Here is a 20713-nt window from a genome sequence, read left to right as displayed (position 1 = left end):
TTAAAGAAATGTGGCTGCTCAAAACCCAGTTTTTTTATATTTCTAATCAGATCTGAGACTTAGCTCTTATGAATTTTTATTTATTTATTTTTTGTTTGCATTCAAAGATAAAGTCAGTAACACAGGATTCCGTTTTTCCGGTTTTACCTCAAGGAAGATTACGCAGGTCAAAGAACACGTTCTACCACTATCTCAGATATCAAAACAACCAGCCATGCGTCAACAGATGGGGGTATGGTATGGGTTTGACAGCGCATAGGAGGAGTTGATGTATGCTATATATATAAAAAGTGTTAAAACTTGCAGTGTGACATTACACATTACAATACTGCAGTAAAAACTGCAGTATTGTAATGTGTCTTCTTTACAATACCCACAGTAAGAAAAACGCACTAAGATATGTATCATTGTGGGCAAATATAGAGTCTCAGGTACCACAGATGAGTTGGGGAAAGTTAATTATAAATATGGACGCATTGAGTTGAAACTGATTATCTTGATGCTTATTAAAGAGTAAACTAATAATCCTCTCTATTTTCTCTACTGTACCATTGATATCCAAAATTATTTTAAATATGACTTAACCATTAAAATGTTTGCTTGTGCAAAATGTACAAAAATAGCATGAAAGGTATTTTTGGGCTTATAGCTATACACGTCTCATCAAATATCTCATGTAGTTTATCCCATTAATTGTTCTGTTTCTTCCCTGTGGAGGGACATTGTTCGGTTTGTGTATATATTTACATAATTCTAAAAATCCACAAAACTAAAGAGTATTTAGCCAATGTATATGGTTTAATTGCTTTTTAGGAATTATACGAAAGTCTAACCAAAACAAGTGTCATCTAGATAATATGCCACCCTACCCCAACTTTTTTTAAATGTTGTCAGTGGACACAGCATTCTGATCTGGAATTCGAAATATAGTTATTGGCTTGATTGAGGTGTTCTGACTGACAGCTTGTTACTGATATCCGTTCTAGCTTGCAAAGTTTACTTCCTCTTTTTGTCTCTTTTGCTTCTCCTTTTTTGTCTTTCTTCTGACTGGGATCATTTGTTTTAAATCCATATTTGCTTTTGCTTCTCATTCCTTCAAAAAGAGAGGAGAAGAGTTAACATGATTTAAATCTAATTCCCCACTAAAGAAATACCAAAGTGCCTGTTGTAATGAGCATCTTTTCCCTCTGGCTCAGGGTAAAAAATTCCTGCTCCGCTAGTCTGTCTGGGTTAGGTTTATTTCTTGGTTTAGCTCTTTTGGCCATCACTCATGTCAAAGCAGATGTTTTTTTATCAGCTGTCAAGTGTAAATTTTTTGCTTTGACAGCCTTGATTGGGGTGTGGCCAAAAGTGCAACATATTTAAACCCTGAGAGATTAGTAACAGACAGTTTCTGCCCTGTCTGAACAGCACTGTGTGCTCGTTTGTCTTGTCAGATGGCCTAAGCATTTATCAGCATCAAGTTTCATCACGTCGTTGTCATATCTTGACAGCGACAAGTGATTAATGCATGGTATGAAATTCTGCTATCACTTTCTCTGCATGTTCTGTCAAGATTTGTTCAATTACTGTCACTGGGCTCCTCCCTGGTTGCTTGGATGTGTGTCAATCCAATCCCTATCTGCATAAAAATGCTGTAGATCACATTTTCAGAGTGGCTTCTGCACATTTACTAAATTCAACAATTTTTTGTCAACTTTCCAGGCTTATGGTTACTCAACTGTATTAATTGCAACATGTATATCACAAGAGGTAGCTATTTGTCATATTAAGGGGACTCTCTGCATAAATTAAAGATATGTTTGGTCTTAACAAAGCTAAACGTTTGTACTTTCAGTACATTAAAGATTAAGGCTGAGGAAATTCTATATTTTTATTACTGTCATCAAATCCCATTACATTACCAATGCAGTGTCTGTCCTTCATTACTTTCTGAGTTCCCTACCCTGTTGGTGGCACTAAAGCCCATTCTTTCATATTGAAGATGTAAATCTTTAAAAACTGATCACGAATATATTCTTCAAGCTTTAGAAATGGCTAAATAATTTCCTAAAACAGCTGGGCTCTGTAGTATTTACTGCACTATGACTGTATGTGGGATTGACTAAAAATAAACTACAATACCATTATTCAAATGTAGGAACATGTCACCCAGTTCAGCCGTGCAGTTTTTAATAGTTTCTGAACAATGGAGGTCTATGGCACAAACGACTACACATACAGTACTTGATAGTACAGGTAGCTTCAATTTTGTGTTGGTTTTGGGGGTTCATGGAATTTGTTGACAATTAGAAAAATATAAAAAATCATCATACCTTAACAAAACTATGTCTCATGTGTAAACATATCATACATTACAAATAAAACAAGGATATTGTGATAAATGCAAAGCAAGTCTGCCCTTCACCTTTACACCTGTGTAACTATCAAGTAAAAACATGACATGAAGTATTGACAGGACTGGATCTTTTATTGGAGACTTGAGAAAGTGGATGCATGTTGAGGTAAATGTTACAAAACTGTGTTTAGAACAAGACTGTACTTATTTTTTAAACTGGCAAAGCATGACTTGGAAAATCAATTACTATGGTTCTTGCATGTTTTTAAGGTTCTAACACCACTCGTGATTACACAACATGATTATTGTCAGTATAAGCCATATCTAAATGCAAAATAATTTTAGCTAAACAACTGCATCTGTAGCGTACTTCTTATGATCTCACTGCGCTGTCCAACAACAATTTACATTTTGTTTCTCTCAGAGGGTCATGTCAGTGTTTTACAGTCAGTGGCGAACATCATGGCGGACTTCTTCCTCATCCTCTATTTCATCTTCTTCATATTCGCCCATCTCATCAGCGGTAGCATCCTGGTACTGCTGATACTCAGACACCAGGTCATTCATGTTGCTCTCGGCCTCCGTGAACTCCATCTCATCCATTCCCTCGCCGGTGTACCAGTGGAGGAAGGCCTTACGGCGAAACATGGCTGTGAACTGCTCAGAGATCCTCCTGAACAGCTCCTGGATGGCCGTGCTGTTGCCAATGAAGGTGGCGGACATCTTGAGGCCACGGGGAGGGATGTCACAAACGGCGGTCTTGACATTGTTGGGAATCCATTCAACAAAGTAGCTGCTGTTCTTGTTCTGCACACTCAACATCTGCTCATCCACTTCCTTCATTGACATACGGCCGCGGAAGATGGCTGCCACAGTGAGGTAGCGTCCATGACGAGGGTCGCAGGCTGCCATCATGTTCTTGGCATCGAACATTTGCTGCGTGAGCTCTGGCACGGAGAGGGCACGGTACTGCTGGCTGCCCCTGCTTGTAAGGGGCGCAAAGCCCGGCATGAAGAAATGCAAGCGGGGGAAGGGCACCATGTTGACAGCCAGCTTACGGAGGTCAGCGTTGAGTTGGCCAGGGAAGCGCAGACAGGTAGTCACCCCGCTCATGGTGGCTGAAACCAGGTGGTTGAGGTCTCCGTAGGTAGGTGTGGTCAGCTTCAGGGTGCGGAAGCAAATATCATACAGGGCCTCATTGTCAATGCTGAAGGTCTCATCTGTGTTCTCCACTAGCTGGTGGACAGAGAGAGTGGCGTTGTAGGGCTCCACCACAGTGTCAGACACCTTCGGGGAAGGCATGACACTGAAGGTGTTCATGATGCGGTCGGGGTACTCCTCGCGGATCTTGCTGATGAGCAGTGTACCCATTCCTGAACCTGTGCCTCCGCCCAGTGAGTGGGTGAGCTGAAAGCCCTGGAGGCAATCGCAGTTCTCTGACTCCTTCCTCACCACATCCAGCACCGAGTCCACCAGCTCAGCTCCCTCAGTGTAGTGACCCTTGGCCCAGTTATTTCCTGCTCCACTTTGACCTGCATGACGCACGCAATGTTTAAAGACAAATCATGTTGGACAAATAATGGTGCCGCTTTCTGCTAAGGCATACTTTATAACGGTTTTATAAGTTGTAACAAATGTCTTTATTGATGGTTTGGCATCAAATTTTGTACAGACATTCATGGTCCCCAGTGGATGGATCCTAATGAATTTGGTGATACCCTCACTTTTCCTTTTGCGCCACCATGAGACTGACATTTGTGGTTTTAAGTGAAATGTCTCAAAAGCTATTGGATTGCCATGAAATTTGGTATAGACATTCATGTCCCCTTCAAGATTATTTCTAATAACTTTAATGAACACCTCATTTTATGTAGCGCCATCATAAGGTCAAACTTTAAATTTGCCTCATATATTACCATCAGCTCCAGCTTTATTTTGTATTTATTGCCAATTAGGAAATACAAGGTACAATGCTAAAAAGCTCAATCAAAATATTAACATTGTCATTGTTAGCATGTGAAACGGCTGACATTAGCATTTAGCTCAAAGCAGCACTGTTCCTACAGCCTGACAGAACAACTAGTATGGCTGTAAATTCTTAGTGTTCTTCTTGATGTAAGGATCTATTGAGCATTAATAAATCATGTATTAACCATTAATAGAGCAATTTGTTACAACATTTTCATAAAGTATTCCTTGTTAGAAACAGCCACTCAAATACCTTATGTTATTTATTATAAATGTGAAAATAAAACGTGTAATGATTAGTAAATGCCCATGAGTTATTTAGCTCCTTCAAGAGCCAGACATGGTAAATTATATTTCTGGTGAACTATAATTCTATAATTGGGAGTCATCCTGTGGTGGAGTTTATTGGCCTTTGTATCCTCACTTGTGAGCAGGACTGCAGCATCATCTCTAAGTAGATATATATTTTTCGCTGAGTCACCATGAAAGCTGTCTCGGTCTGACTCAGCTGCACATGGACAATGCATCACACTACTGGTCCATCGCGGAGAGACTGCGGAGGCTTTATGCTGGAAAAATACATTGCTGTACAGTGCTGTCAGGTGAAACGAAGCACAGCTTTACAGGGTATGACAGCAACTGCTGACACACACACATATTGTATGTGCAGTTGGTTCAGTGTGAGCACTGACATGATTTAATGTCTACTCACCAAAGACAAAGTTGTCAGGCCTGAATAGCTGTCCAAACGGGCCGGAGCGAACTGAATCCATGGTTCCTGGCTCCAGGTCGACCAGAATGGCACGAGGGACATATTTGCTGCCTTTGGATGAAAAAGAGCAGAGGATAGAGGGACAGAGAGAGGTAATGGATGGAAGGGTGGAGTAATATATCGGCAGTCTCAGTGTGCATGATGTCAGAACATTTGTAGTAAACCATGAGAAAAAACTCTAAAGAGTATTTTCTCCATAATTATACCGATCTAAAGGCATATGAATACAGCAGTACTGTACAGTAATGTAATCCTTTAGGGAAACAGCATTTTGTTTAAAGGATACTACAGCAAACTGCTGCAGCATGCTGCACTGCTTCTTCTAGACCAGTGGGGCTCACAAAGTGCTGAGCACTGCAGAATGCATTCCAACAAAGCAATCTTCCCCTACCCATACCTCTTTTTTCCCTTTCCTTGCCTGTGTAATTCCTAATGTAGCTTGCTTCTGAAAACATATTCCAGTCTATTCTTTTAATTTAAAGGGAGAAATGAATTTATGCGATGCAACAGTGACCAAGTAGGTTACACTGATGCCAGCATGCAACATAGAAACAAAGAATCAATAATGCTTGCTGCTAGAAAAATAGGTTAGTGGTAGTGAATATGCTGCTTAGGCTTAGATGTGCCTCTTGCGCAGGCCTTTCATTCACGCAAAGGCGATGAGTAATCTCAGTCCTGTCTACACACATATATCGAGATCTGCACTGACTTGTCCTCTGACAGCATCGGTTCAAAGACCGAATCACTATAGCTTCAGAGCTGCATAATTACTGAACGTCGTTGTTTGACTGTTCAATGCTGCGAGGAATGACACGCGATGCATTTGTAATGACCTTCAACATGCCACGCCAAAAAAATCAGATACTGAGATGAGACCAAGGCACAGTGAGCTCGGGGTCAGCTATACAGAGACTGCAGATACCTGTGCTCCCTAGAGAGAGAGAGAGAGAGAGAGAGAGAGAGACAGAGAGAGAGAGAGAGAGAGAGAGAGAGAGAGTGAGAGAGTGAGAGAGAGAGAAATTTTAGCAGATTCACTGTCCTAATTTTTCCCTGCACTCATTGTGGGACCTACTTTCCCCTTGCAGCTAAATTTATGATATGAGCATACTGTGGCATTCAAATGAGGTCTGTGTAGCATAAGGTCATGCAAGGGTAGTGAGCAATGGAAACAAAGCTTTATGGAATAATAAATTATTCAGATGCAAACATGTGGTTTATTTAAAACTTTCATACTGTTTCCCCTGTTTTACTTTACCTGATGCCTCATTGTAGTAGACATTTATCCTCTCCAGCTGCAGGTCACTGTCACCTTGGTAACTACCGGTTGGATCGATGCCATGCTCATCACTTATCACCTCCCAGAACTAAGATGGAACAAACATAATCATATGAACTTCAGTTGTTGCGGTCATTTAGCAACATAACATGGTGTGAAAACGAGTTAAAGCGCGTACTGTCAGGCCTTATTTTAGTGATTGCGCATTCTGCTTGGTGACTAAATGACATGCAGCAGCAGGGGGCCACATCACTGCACAGTCCAGCTGGACCGCACCCTGCACATAGGTTATATAAACAATAAATAATCTCAATTAAAAAATCTCAATATCCACATCACTGCACAGCCCAGCTGAACCGCACCCTGCACATAGGTTACATAAACAATAAATAATATCAATAAAAAATCTCAATATCTCTAACAAAAAAAAAGGAGATGGTTATTTATAAATGGCCAAGAGACGCCAAACTAATTATTTAAATGACTCGAGTCTATAAATGATTCAACAACAACAACAACAATAAAAACTGAAACATTAACACGTGGCACGTTCCGCATTAAAAATTAGAAGTACGTACATGCATCCCCCTTCTTAAATTGAATGACAATATCCATACCTTCGCCCCAATCTGATTTCCACACTGTCCAGCCTGGATGTGAACGATTTCCCTCATGGTGCGTTGCGGATGCGGGCAGAGAGCGTCCTGTCTCGACTTTACCGGCGTCCAGTCTTCCGTCTCTTGCCGTTGTGTTTCTCAAAATCTGCACCACATTTCTAGAGCGAGTGTTGAGCCGGCGAGATAGATAAACGTGCTGCTGGTCAGATGACGTTACACACAGCGCAGCATCCCAATATCCCTGTCTGCCAATAGGAGCGCTCGGCTTTGATGCAGTGGTCTAGAGGATCATGCCGCATCATCCTCCTGACATCACCCTGTCCCATTCAGGGGAAATGTTGCCTATTTTTTTGTGCTGATTCAATTAGGACTGTGTGAATAGGTCTACAATGTTCAGGAGTAGCTAACCTATAAAAATAAATCTGTTTGTTTCAAACTTCAGGTTGAAAAACATAATTGGACATTCTTATTAGGCATTGTAACCCTAACTCATAGATGTTTTTGTTGTAGTTTGAATAATGTAGATGCTCTTGATAATTAAGAAAATGCTGCAGGGCCGGATTAACTTGCTCAGGGGACAAAGATGAGCTGTGGTCATCCATTGGGGCTTACACATGATGTTCCCCAACCCATTTTGGCCGGAATCCCAGAAACCAACCAGTAGTTCTACGCTGCTACCCTGCCCCAGATGTCAGTTAGACTTAGTTAATAATTTAATCAACCACATAAGCATACTATTAAAGTGCTCATATTATGCTCATTTTCAGGTTCATAATTGTATTTAGAGGTTGTACCAGAATAGGTTTATGTGGTTTAATTTTCAGAAATATATTTGTTGTACTGCACACTGCTGCAGCTCCTCTTTTCACCCTGTGGGTTGAGCTCTCTGTTTTAGCTACAGAGTGAGACATCTCACTTCTGTTCCATCTTTGTTGGGAGTCGTACATGCGCAGTAATTACTACTAGCTAGTCAGTAGCAGAGTATTAGGGAGTGCCACGCTAGCAGCTAGGCGAGCATTACTGTATAACATGTGTTACAAAGTGACGCACGTTTGTCACGGAAGTAAAGGCTGGACTACAATAGAGCAGTTTGGAGCATACCTGCCAACACTCCCGGGTTTCTCCCATTTTTTAGCCCTCTCTCCCGGACCCCTCCCGGTTTGTTATTTCTCCCGGGAAACTCCCGTAATTTGCATGGCCCAAACTCCTTTATAAATAATCAGACCAATATGTTTGTCTAATGTTGACCAGTTGCCAGATCTTGTATGAAACACATCCTATTCACACAATCCACACACCATATACAATTTTCAACCCGTTTGTCACCTCAGCCTGGCAACCCAAAACCCAGTTGCGCAGTTGATCTCTGCGCAAGCTTCGCGGAAAGTTCAGACACGAAAACGAGCCGATAAAAAAGGCAGGTGAAGGTGGTGTTGCCGCAAAGAAATCGAAATATAGCTGTAAATTTCAACAGTAATGGGCGCAACAATTTACATGCATCTTACCTAGTCATATCGACAACCTCCATGCTTTTTATAAGGTGTGTCGCATTGATTTTAATGTAGCGCACGGCGGGAAAAATGACTGATTGATGATTACCCAGCACCAAATGTTGGCAGGTATGGTTTGGAGCAGTTTGTGAACAGTGTTTTCTCTGGAAGATGGTAAGCGCCTTTGGGGTGGACTTTGGGCTTTTTCACTTTGTAAACCTATAATGTGCACAAAAATCTATATAACAAAATAAAGGAAAGGGGAAAAGCCAAAAAGCACAATATCAGCACTTTAACTGAAATATTAAATACGTATTTAAACTAGATTATAACACATGCAGGGCCCCTCTATAATACAGGTCCTCAAGATTGGGTAAAAAAAAAACAGGAGCTACACTGGCCATTGGTTTGTAGTTTTTTGCCATTGGAAGGCTCCAAGGAAGGCTGTTTTGGTCTGATGTTGGTCCACCACTATGATCCAGACTGAAATGTTTTAACAACTATTGGATGGATTGTTGGATTGCCATTACATTTAATAGACATTCATTGTCCACATAGGATGAATCCTAGTGACTTTGGTGATCCCGTGACTTTTCCTTTTGCCCCACTAATGTGGTTCACAATTGTGAATGCAGACGGTAGCATTTAGTTCAAAGCATTTCTGTGCCTAAACAGCCAGCATGGCTATGGACTCTTAGCCTTGTTAATTGTGCTATAGTGACACATTTCACCAAACAAATTGGTAATTAATTATATATTGTGCAGCAAGGGAGGACTCGCACACAGAGAACACAAAACAGATTCAGACTAGTCTGGATTTGAAAGGTTTCAGCTCAACCCTTGTGAACCACTAATTAATCATATCACCACAAAGTAATTGGCAGGGTGCCCCTGACGGTCTGGGACATTTCGTCGCTCGGTAATCTAGCCTTTGAAACCATATTGGATGACTAAAATAAAACTGTAATAGCAAACAGTCATGCACTCCCTGTTTTATTGTTCTTTAAAAAAGGTACAAGCCCTCCAGCCAGCAGTGAAACTATTTGACTGCCGTTTTGCCTAGGATCTACTTTTAATAAAATCCATGCTATAAAATGAAGCACTCGGGTATATCCATAGTTGATCAATAAATAGTGGTTTATTTTAACAACAGGTATGGCTTATATACAAGTGCATTATGTCTGTTAAAACAAAAACAAAATGAAACCAAACAATCTGAAATTATAAATGGTACAATCCATGGTTTTTACATTCATTCAAAACTCCCATCAGGAGAATCTGAGTCGCACAGTTGAGAGAAGCAAAACCTGAAATGTGTGTACACTGGGGAGTTAATCTCGGTTCAAAACTATTCATTAGTCCATGTTATGCTCCTTCATTTTAGCAACGCTGGGCGTTTCCACACATCTACTATTTACAAAGGCATAACCAGTTGTTTTTTTTGCTTTTCCGAAGGTCACTGTCTCCTAGTCCAACCTGTCGCTGGTGCTAACATTGCTTTGGATCGCTTTTACAGATTTGTACTTGAATATTACTCCAGATAAATTACTCTTAATCAGCACCGTGAAATAGCTGCATGAGAGGTCTGAAAATGGAAGCAACAGATCTTAGAATAGACAATGGTTGTATTGTGCCTTGTTACTGTCTTTACACTGTTGCTGCATGTGGCTTTTTGCAATACACAGTTACATTTTTGCAATACGCACACTGAGACAGAGAGAACAATACTCACAGACAACGCAGACTCAGAGTAATGTGAAGCTACTGACCACTACAGCCAACCCACTCTTTACTGCAGATGCCAAGAATTCCTTAATACATCCAGTGTCAACACACTCTTCCACAAAGTACATTACATGTGGGTCTATTGCAAAAGTTAATGAGTTACTAGTAGAATATACTAGAATTTCTGTATTCAAAGTCCCACTCCATTTTCCCTTTTTTTTTTTTTTTTTTTTTACTGTCAAGCCAAGTTCCATTAAATTTGACTTCACATGATTGCAGGGCATTGTGCTTTGAGGCTTAGCAGCATGACATGTAAGACATTAAATGTTCATATGAATCTTTCACTAAATGGAAGTTTGTTGACTTGATGATCTATTGAAAGATCAATTAAATCGAGAAAAAAATTTGCTTTCATACTTTGATTCAAGCTGCATTTGAGGTAAAAAAAAAAAAGAAGCAATCATTCAGACACCTAAAGACATGCAGCGCCTTTGTCTGTGCACATTTGACTTAGATGAAAGCAAAAGAGGATTTTGGTGAGTAAAGTACCTGGAAGGTTCTTCATAAGCGTACCACCAGATGGTGTGAACAACACAAGTCTGGTGTTGTCTTTGACTCCTGGATGACACCTTAATGAGATCACCAATACTCCCTGGATGAATGTAATATGACATACTGTGAGAGAGTTGTATCACATTTGAACTGACAAGACATCATTCACTTGGCTCTTGAGTTTTACAGTAAAGTGTAATTATTAGTATGTATCATTATAAGTAGTATTATTATTATTGTTGTTGTTGTTGTAAACAATGGTCTATCCATAATCATACATCTTTCTCTGGCAAACATTACAACCTCCAAAGCATGACGTGTGTAATTACAACGGTCAAGTTACACACAAGTCAAGTATAACGCCGTCCACAGGTGGACACAGGCTATGGAAGAGAAAGTGCCTCCTTAAGCAAGAGTTTTTCAATTTAATATTATGATTAGGTTACTCTACCTATAAATAAGGATTTGACCTGTATTTTAAAATGTCTTTTTGACAAATATATGATGTATTGCATTTTTTTGTAAGGTAAACTTAGTTGTGCATGTATGAACACATTGACATATGTACATAAACTACAGAGAACGAGAACATGATTTGGAAAACACACTAAAGGTTAGCTTTGCTGTGACAGTTGGCAATCACATCGAACATTTTGTCATCCATTGGTTTCATTTTAAAAATAGCTTTTGTGTATTTTTAAGGTTTGCTTTTAAGGTTTGTTTTGCTGACACGTTCACAATTATTTTCATGCTTTGTCCCAACTGCAAAGAATAAGGTGGCATCACACTGAGGTGCCACAAATACTGTAAGAATGTAGTATAGCTTTGTACAATAAGGGCACGCCATGGGAGATTATTCGAAATACTTTGAATTAGAAAAAAAGACTTAATCAAGCTCAACAACTAATTATGCATTTACTTACAATATCACATTTACAAATAAAAGCATTTGCATACCATAAATTCCATTGACTGAAACGATTGGAAAAATAAGTTTTTTTCAGACCGACAAAATATGGGTCATTCTTTTCTCTAATATCGCTGTTCATACAATGAACCACGTGTTCATGAAAGCAATTTAGCAATCTCGATCTCATCTCTCAATTCTAATTCATTAAATGGTGATATAGCTTTAAGTCTTTCAATAATTTGATGAACAATTTACTACTTATTTTGTATTTCTGAACTTTGGAAAAGGGTTCATCTGATTCACTTTAATCCACATACAGTCTATGGCAGGGACTGCACTAAACGGTATTTCCCCCAACAGGCAAATACTAATACTAATTTTTTTGGCACAATGTCTACATTTAATTTTGGTCAGAGTAGTTTTTGGCGTTTTATTTAGAAAAATCACTCCAATTTGGATTGTTTACCTCTGTAACGGCAAAAAGTATGATGTAACATTCAGATTTTTTGTCCATACAGGTAAGGCGATATTTTTGTATAAATATGTTGGACAGACATTTCATTTGAGCAAAAGTACCATTGATTTGATTTGTGTTTGTTTGTTTTTAGCATCATTGTATTCTCGCCAGTTATCTCAGTGATTGTGGGTATAGTTGTAAGTCTCTTTAAAATGACAGACAGTGATTTCCCATTCATTTACATCAAAGTAGTTTATAGGCTGGTGATTTCCAGTGACATTCATAAAGAGCAGAAGATACTGTCATATTGTCACAAACCAGCCTCTGGCACTCTCTCACTTGCGTGGTCTCATTTATTGGCTAAATGCAGGAAGGGGGGGGGACATTGAGAAACATACAGCATCTCTGTAAGACATGTCTACTCAACTCCAGGTGAGGACAATCTTCAGTAAGTGCCTGAAGTCTGAGTAGGACAGTTTGTGCCCCCCTCCTCGCCCCCTTCTTGGTTATTTGTGTGGCGTGGGCTGCTTCCTCATGCAACCATAAAGCTTTGTCTCCTGACTGCAACACTGGATCATAACAACGCCACACCATTGACAGTGTTGTTTTCTGTGCTGGCACTGTCCCTGATGGAAAGGACGCCAAAGTCTATGGGGGAGGAGACGGTGCAGACCATAAGAGAGGGGCGAGTTGCTTCTGTAGCGCCTAAATCTGTGATGGAAGTTGCTGCTGAATCTACAGCAAGGGATGCAGCTGAATCCTGCGTGGGCTGAACAGTCAGAGTGGTAGATTCCGGAGTGGAGGTGTGCAGAATGTCTGTGACGGGGAGAATGGTAGGAATCGGTGCAGTAGTGTTGAGAATACCTATGACCGGGGAAGTGGAAGAGGCCGCTGAGGGTGTATGGCCTGATTCAATGGGTGGAGGGGGAGTGGGTGAAGGGGAAACAGTGACTGGGCTAGGGGGAGTAGGGGAACGAGAGGATATGACATTAACACACGGAGAGGTAGAGTCTAACTGTGGTGGTTGGGGGTCTATGACAGACGGTATGGGGGAGTCTCTAGGAGTAGATGTAGATGACTCCACTATTTCTGACTTGATGGGAATGTCAGAGTGTGTGCTAATGGAGGGTGGAGGGTCAGTGGAAATGTTGCAATCTGTTATCGGAACAGGAGAGGGGGTAGGGGACGGAGGGGGGCTGTCATGCATAGATGGAGTAGGGGAGTCTGCTAAAGTGGCATTAACGGCCTCTAGCAAAGGTGGGTCGAATTTTGGGGCTCTACTGTCGATCTCATTTCCCACTGTGTTGGGGGATTCTAAGGTGGAGCTAGGCAGGGGCTCGATGATGGGTGTGGTGCAGATCAATAGGGAGGCAGGCACAGTTTGAGGGACCGGGGGAGTGGAACGGTCTAATGGAGGGGAAGGGGTAGTGACTGACTCTTTTGTAGGGGAAGGACCAATGTCATTCATTTCAGGAATGGCAGAATCTGTCAATGGCTCAACAGATTCCAGGACTTCTGCTGGAGGTTCTTCGGCATCGGGTAAAAGTGGGTCTGTGACACATGGGGGTTTGTGTAATGGAGTGGAAGACAGCAGGTGCTCTTTACTGGCATGTATGATGCCGTCTTTACCCACGGCTGTGATGGGGGTTGTGGATAAAGATAAAACTGAGTGACCGTTGGGGTCTTTAAGCTCAGGCTTGCCAGGGTGCACCTCCATGAATGTGGGAGCATTCATATTTCCGACCGACAGAACGGTCAAATCAACAGCTGATGAGGCGGTGGAGTCCATAGTGGACACCGCGGTGGCGGCTGCTTCGTGGAGCGGCGTGTCATGTACTCTGGTGTAGTCCCTACTGCTCTCGGATTGAGCCAGCAGGAGGCGCTGTTCTCCAGGTTTCCTCGGTGGAAGGAGAGATTGACGGGTGTAGCTCTCGCCATCAGCCAGGGTCTCAGGGAGGGGCTGGAAGCGCGTCTCGGGCAGCAGGAGAATGCAGATGATGCAGATTAGAGTGCAGCAGGCAAAGATAATATGGTGAAGAAAATAGCCCTTCTGATTGTGGAGCTCCATGATGGGCGCAGTCAGCATGCCGAAGCCAGCGCTGGCTAGCACCAGGCCCAGCCCACCACCCCTATGGTGAGATGGAAAATGTTTTTCATTTTATGATTTATGATCACACATACCTAAAAACCTCATGAACCTTGTATAAACTAGCCACAGGGGAAGACGGTTCACTACAATTAAAGTGAATCCCAATCGACATGTACTGAAATATCGTATATATTCATTCATATAAAAGGGAAGATCTGTTTTGTTTTTCTTCATTCTTCTGTTGATGTATGCTGCAGCACTACCAAACGCCCTCCTCTACATGGAGTCCCCTTCCTCTCCTGTAATTGCCTAAATTCACCACCAGAGGCCACCCTCGGAGCACTGTCAGCAGAACAACACCCCTTACATAACCCCAGATAATGAACATCCAGTGCTGTGTCATATATTCTCAAAGGGGATGGCTAATTTGTACAAGATGTGGATTACATTTGACACTGAACCGCGAGAGTCAATGATTCCATACCCTCCTTTGACAGGAGGTGGAGCAGCTAATCCATCTGCAGGAATATGTGATGCTATGGACACCAACCACTGTATCAAGTTAATTATAAACGAATCAGGACATTAAAACAGGTGTAGAAGAAACACTTAAAATGTCGACACATTTTCGTTTCCACATTTCGTCACCCCAAAGTTTCATTGGGCCTACCTGATCACAGTGGGTGTGATCTCAGCACAGAAGAAGATGCTCAGGTTGCTGACTGCTTGGGAAGAGAACATGCCGATGATGGAGAAGGCGATGGAGAAGTTCTTATTCAGCGTAACTGAGCTATCTGTAGATAAAGCAGAAGACACACGTATGGCAATTTGTATTCAGTAAACTGTGTAGTCTATAAAAGGCATATGTAAATAAGGGCTGGAGGGGGGGGCTGTTGATGATTTTTCACGGTACAAAGTCCTGCTATTTTCTGTGTTGCTGTAGCTCCAGCTGATACTAGTGAACAGGGGCATAGCACATAATTCTGAACCCTGTAGAAAGGCATTTTCTATGGGCCCCTCCCCGCATCCACAGCTATTCATTCTAGCATCTTTTTTGGGCCCTCCTCACATGAGGGCCCTGGGTACTCAGTCCCCTTCCCCCCCCCCAGTCCGACACCCCTGCTAATGAAACAACAGTGGAGTGAAGCGCTGATTCCAGGAAACACTCTGGCCAATCAGAGCAGACTGGGCTTTGTCGGGAGGGGGGCTTAAATAGCCAGGCGCTCCTACAGAGCGTATCATACAAAGGGTGAATACAGGTGCAGCAGCCATTGGCAGTATGAGAAAAATAAAGTGTTTTTTGAACATTAAAAAATGTAAACATGTTCTAGTACAAACACAAAATACTACTAATAATACTTTCAGGTTAATACTAAAAGTATTAACCTGAAAATGCTATATAATAGTTGCCCTTTAAATGAGTTCTTTACTTAAAAAGGGACAACCAACATTATTCAACATGAGCACAGAGTCCAACATGTAAATGTGCCAGATTTGGCCATGCAGGCTAATTTTCATCTGTAGTCCCTAGCAGATTGATGGCTTAAAAGAAAACAAATAAGGATAAAGGTATATGGAAGCTTAAAGGGCAATAATAATTTGAATTTTTAAGCAACTGTGTACCTAATTAATAAATGTAACCATTACTGAGTACGTCAACCAAAGTCCTTATGTTAACATTAGTTAGCTCGTTCTTGTTTCCTAACTGGGTCGCGAGTTATAGTAACGTTAGCTTAGCTGGGAGCTTCATGGAGAAAGCTAAAGTTTATGTTAGCTGCCCTACAGCTGTCAGAGTTAGCTTCAACTTCATATATTACCTTCTAATAGCTGTATCTGCAAGAAACAAGTTGCTTATAAATCACTAAAATAGTATTGACAGCACCGTTTGGCTTAGGTATTAATGCCGTTAGCATCGTTTGTTACTTAGTTTATGATTTCGGCTGTGCTTTCTAACATGATGTCATTGTGCTAACCGAGCACTGTTAGCCTTTACAACAGAGCCACAGCACTACACATGTTAGATAATGTTTCATTACAGAGTTCTCTGTTGATTGTGTTTGACGTACCTACGTCATGGTGCATTGCATGCAACTTTTTCAAGGCCAGGTTAATGTTAGAAGTCCCTCTAGTGGACAGAACATGTAACAACAACAACCACATACTTAGGCCGGTTACACACTGGATGTGTTGCAAGAGCGTATCAGCTGCGTGGCGTGTCCGTTTATATTTCAGCTCCCATGTTAACAGGTTAGAGCTTACACACTGCCTGCGTGACACGAGCTGCACCGAAAACGCGTGCCTGCTAGAAATAGAACCAATGCCTATTTTTCACACGACACGCAAGCGTGTTGGAAGCATTTCCAGGCAAAGTAGAATAGGAAAAGATGTTTATATGTCATTTAGACACGAATACATATTAATAAATGACATGTTGATGTTTGAAAGTCTCTAGGTTTTGATATAAATGCAGATATAAATGTAATAAAAAAAAGAATCTGTCCATACAGAACAAAATATTCTGTAGCCTATTTTGCCGTCAATACTGCCGATGTTGTCTCACACCCAACTCGTAAAATAAGGACGTTTGGTCAGGAGCCTTTCTCCTTCTTATTGACGTTAAAAGTCTCCTTTAGTGTCTCATGTAAACGTGCTTGGTTGCCACTATTGCCGTCCCTTTTGACGCGCTTGGTCGGGACGGTTGGGTTTAGGAAAGGGTCGTGGGTGGGCGTACGGTTCTGTGACACGTTGGGAGGAAAGAAAAAAGCGACTCTATAAAGCGACTCCAGCAAGCGGGGGAGGACGCCTGCGGCTCTCCCCAGTACGTTACACAAATACGCCGAAGGGTGACTTTTTTGTCGCATCAGACGCTGAAGGCCACTGACCAAACATACTTATTTTACGAGTTCGGAATGAGAACGGGTTGGTCTTTGTTGTAATCAAATCAGTATATATTTATGTTTAACATGGTATTTCATTTTATTCAGGGACAAACATACATGTGTCCAGACAAGGCTAGCAGCAGCACCGCGTCAGACACGTTTCTGGTGTGTAAGACAGAAAAATCCACGCAGCCGCCACGCAACAGAAACGCCATGCTCACGCCACGCAGGCAGTGTGTAACCGGCCTTATAGTGGCATTGACAATGCATAAGCCTGAGTAGTGTATTTAACTGGCTGCATTTGAGTATTAAATATTTGAATATTATTTGAATATTTTTAAAAATAACAAATGAAATTTGAATGGTATTATAGAGAAAGATAGGCAGCTCTAGTTTGAATACAGTGTTTTTTTTATGAATAAGACGTGTTGAATATGGCATAAAGTGGATCAGAGGAGTGTGCTTCAGCTCTTGCTTCCCACAGAGGGATTAGTGAGGAGATGATAAAGACATTGATAAACAGATGAGAACAGTAAAAGAAGGCTATTTGTGAGATTCACAGCTCGATAGCAAAGAGACTCGCCCTGTTCAACACAAGGGGGATGATATAGTGAAAAGCTAGCCATAATTAAATCTAGGACTTCATTATGTGTCTCTGCAGGGCTTGTATATGCCTAATAAAATATTGCAGGATGTCTGTTTGCAGCACATTTCCTAAAAGCTCATCAAGATAATGCAGCAACCTAGGTGTAAGTGGTATGACACAATTCAATTCACACTTTGAAGGAGTGTGAAGCTGATAAAACTATGCAAGAGTACTTAATTATTGATCACTTATCAACCCAACTCAAATACTAGACTCAAGGAGAATAGAAATAAAGAGATTATCCTACCTATGTTCAGATGGCCACTGTACTTCCCCAGCACTACAGGAGAATGAGAGAAATGAACAGATATGTATCAGTGAGAGATTCAAAGCAACAACAACAAAAAATCATCGCATGTGCTCTGACAGTAAATTCAATTAAAATCTGGAGTAAAACATTAAAAACAAAAACATGGACACATTTTGAGCAAAGCTTGTCAACACACACAGTTACAACATCAACAGCTTCAAAGGGGAACATGAATCATGTGCATAACCTTGATGTGTTGACTCAGGTTAAACATTATGGCTCGCTCATTTGTAACTGAATAAACTGACTTGTGCATGGTTTTGATCACCTAGAACACTTTTTAGTACACATTGACCAAAACAGTTTGTAAACATGTTCGACTACTCCATTAAAAAACAACTAAAGGAAACTAAGATCTTACATAATGTACTTTACGTGTAGGAGACACAAGCAAGATGGCTGAAGTCAATATTATGAAAAAATATATTTTTTCAATATCAAGATATATCATTAAATGAAAAATCGATTCAAAAATAAAATATCGGGGTGTTTGCAATGACTTCTGCCATTACTTTTTAATTAGCTTGGAACCATTTACAGAATTCTGTAAGGTGCTATGCAATATGATCATATCGTCATAAAGTGATTGTACTGAAAGTCAATAAACAATACTGATGAGTCATTGTCCAGACAGGAAACCTCCGCTATGATAGAAGTTGCTCTCGGACTACAGCTTCCTCACAAACTGTGTCAAACCTACCGCCAAATTTTTCTATTTTACGTATTCATTTAATTGTTTAATTGTTTAATAGTTAATTCAAGTACTTTCAATACGATTTAACATACACTTTAAAAATGTGTCACAAATATGTTTCATTTATTAAAAAGGCTAAACAATTCCCTAAATGAGAGGGGTCCTGTTGTTTTTAGCAAACAGGAGTAAATAATGCATTTGTTGTGGACTATTGTCTGCCATGAATGAACACACTTTTGGTGCACTGGTGAGTTTTTCCAGCAGCAGGATGTGTATGTAGACTCGAAACATCAGTCACATGTTCATTGTAATGAAGAAGCATGTCCCCTAGTGCCAAATTGTGGCTCATTGATATTTAAAAAAATATATATTTTTTGGACAACAATGGAGCTCTATGGCACAGAGGAATAAGATATACAGTATGTGGCTTTGGGTACACAGACATTATTCATTTTTGGTAGTAGTATCAGGTCATTGCCAGTTTTGGTCTTTTAATTGGATTTGTTGGTAATAAGAAAAATATAGATTTGTACCAGCCTGCCACAAATATTCAAAGCCAATAAACAACATCCCTGTGGTATCATCCTAAGTGGACATGCGTTACTCATAAAGTACTCACAATTGAGCAGGCCCAACTGCAGCAGTGACGCCAGGGCAGTGATGATCATAAACATAAGAAGGCCACCGCGCCGGCCCATTAGGCCAACCGCCGGGCACAGCGCCATGCATGATGCCAGCGCAATGCCTGCCATGGTGTAATAATCTGCATAGAAGTTATGGAACATGGTTGTCTCCTGAGCTTCAGGGTCCATCATGCTGCGGGCAAAGCAGTGGTGGATCCCATAGCCTGTTAGCCTGTTAGGTAAAGAACATACACAGGTCTAGGTTAGGGGATACTAGTACAGTAGGAGAGAAATAAGTGAATGGTAGAAAAGAAAGAAAAAGAAGGAATGGACAACATTGTAAACACAAGGGGAGAAGATACAGAGAAAATACATCCAAGCAAATCTAAAAGATGAAGAGGTTGGGAGGAGGCGGAAGAGATGTATCACATTTTCTCTCATCTCAACTTATCTCAAAGAAACTGCACACATGTAAACACTGACTTATTGGCACAGAGGCACACACACCCTCTCAAACATACACAAAAACAGGAGCAAACATTCACACAGGCTCTCTCCAAATTGTCTAATGTTTCATAAGGACAGAGCTCATGTAAAATTTATGCTGACTTGGGGAGTTAAGGATACCGTGCACTGAAGCAGAGCTAAAGCTGGGTCAGCCTAGCTGGAGATGAGGTCTCAGATGGAGGAGAGAGAGGAGAGATCCCACCGGAGATGATAAGAGAGAGCAGCACACATACAGTTTGGAAGGGCAAAAGCATTGAGAGCTACTGATCAATGCTGTATCGAGCCTCCAGGTTAATAGTGCTATCTCCACTGCTCAAAATGGAGCTTCTGACTGGCATTGCTTCGCCCCGACACACACACACACACACACACACACACACACACACACACACACACACACACACACACACACACAAAAACAAACACACACACACCCACTTTCTCTATCTAGTTTTCATATCTTTCCACACAGATAAGCACCATGACATGTAAATGTCCAAACTGTTTTTCAAAGTACTAATACAAAAGACACGTACGAGTTGACGCAGAGCACAACAATATTCTTCCACAGGTTTCTCGTCCCGACCATTTTCACAATGCATGTCTTCTTGGGTTTCTTTTGAAGAGCTCTCTGCAGTTCTGAAAACAAGCAAACATGTTAATCCTCGAGTCTGACCGATATCGGACTGTTGAGGCCCATGTCAATATTTGAGCATAACATCTATTTTAAGTTATTTCATAACTTTCGGTCTAGCAATGCAAAGTGTGGTCATTTTGAGTAGTCTAAAGTGCAATGGTCAACAATGTATATAAAATAGGCTACATTTCTGCCCTGCTTATTTTGGACACTGCATGAATGC

General features: G+C 41.1%; 2 protein-coding genes across 4 annotated transcripts in view; both read right to left on the bottom strand.

The window, feature by feature from the left end:
* Positions 1-2449: 2449 nt before the first annotated feature.
* On the bottom strand, positions 2450-7183 carry LOC120568988 (tubulin beta-2A chain). 2 transcript variants are annotated; one of them, XM_039816768.1, is made up of 5 exons: positions 6972-7183; positions 6334-6442; positions 6001-6009; positions 5019-5129; positions 2450-3870 (listed from the first exon to the last, which is right to left on the bottom strand). In XM_039816768.1, exons 1-5 carry the CDS (start codon positions 7026-7028, stop codon positions 2786-2788), a joined length of 1371 nt encoding a protein of 456 aa, XP_039672702.1. In that variant the 5' UTR covers positions 7029-7183; the 3' UTR covers positions 2450-2785. The 2 variants fall into 2 exon arrangements, with proteins under 2 accessions (XP_039672702.1, XP_039672703.1); XM_039816769.1 differs by lacking the exon at positions 6001-6009 and having other exon boundaries at positions 6972-7182.
* Positions 7184-9579: 2396 nt separating this feature from the next.
* Positions 9580-20713, bottom strand: part of LOC120568105 (solute carrier family 22 member 23-like) — a 40116-nt gene continuing 28982 nt past the window's right edge. For both annotated transcript variants that reach the window (XM_039815350.1, XM_039815351.1), the window contains exons 6-10: positions 20390-20492; positions 19343-19578; positions 17967-17999; positions 14865-14988; positions 9580-14234 (exon numbers count right to left, since the gene is read on the bottom strand). In XM_039815350.1, coding sequence (XP_039671284.1) covers positions 12680-14234; positions 14865-14988; positions 17967-17999; positions 19343-19578; positions 20390-20492 — 2051 coding nt within the window. In that variant the 3' untranslated portion in view covers positions 9580-12679. The remainder of the gene's footprint in view (positions 14235-14864; positions 14989-17966; positions 18000-19342; positions 19579-20389; positions 20493-20713) is intronic.

Source organism: Perca fluviatilis, chromosome 11 (assembly GCF_010015445.1).
Source record: "Perca fluviatilis chromosome 11, GENO_Pfluv_1.0, whole genome shotgun sequence".
Classification (NCBI taxonomy): domain Eukaryota; kingdom Metazoa; phylum Chordata; class Actinopteri; order Perciformes; family Percidae; genus Perca; species Perca fluviatilis.
Note: the sequence above shows the minus strand (reverse complement) of the source record. Positions and strands in the feature narration are given on the sequence as shown.

What these genes read in the sequence shown, in the direction of transcription:
- LOC120568988 (XM_039816768.1), bottom strand. Translation starts at nt 7,028, where the DNA reads ATGAGGGAAATCGTTCACATCCAGGCTGGACAGTGTGGAAATCAGATT. An exon ending in GAAATCAGATTGGGGCGAAG is followed by an intron (nt 6,443 to 6,971) that starts GTATGGATATTG and finishes GTTCCATCTTAG; the next exon opens with TTCTGGGAGGTGATAAGTGA. An exon ending in GCCTGACAACTTTGTCTTTG is followed by an intron (nt 3,871 to 5,018) that starts GTGAGTAGACAT and finishes TGCGTCATGCAG; the next exon opens with GTCAAAGTGGAGCAGGAAAT.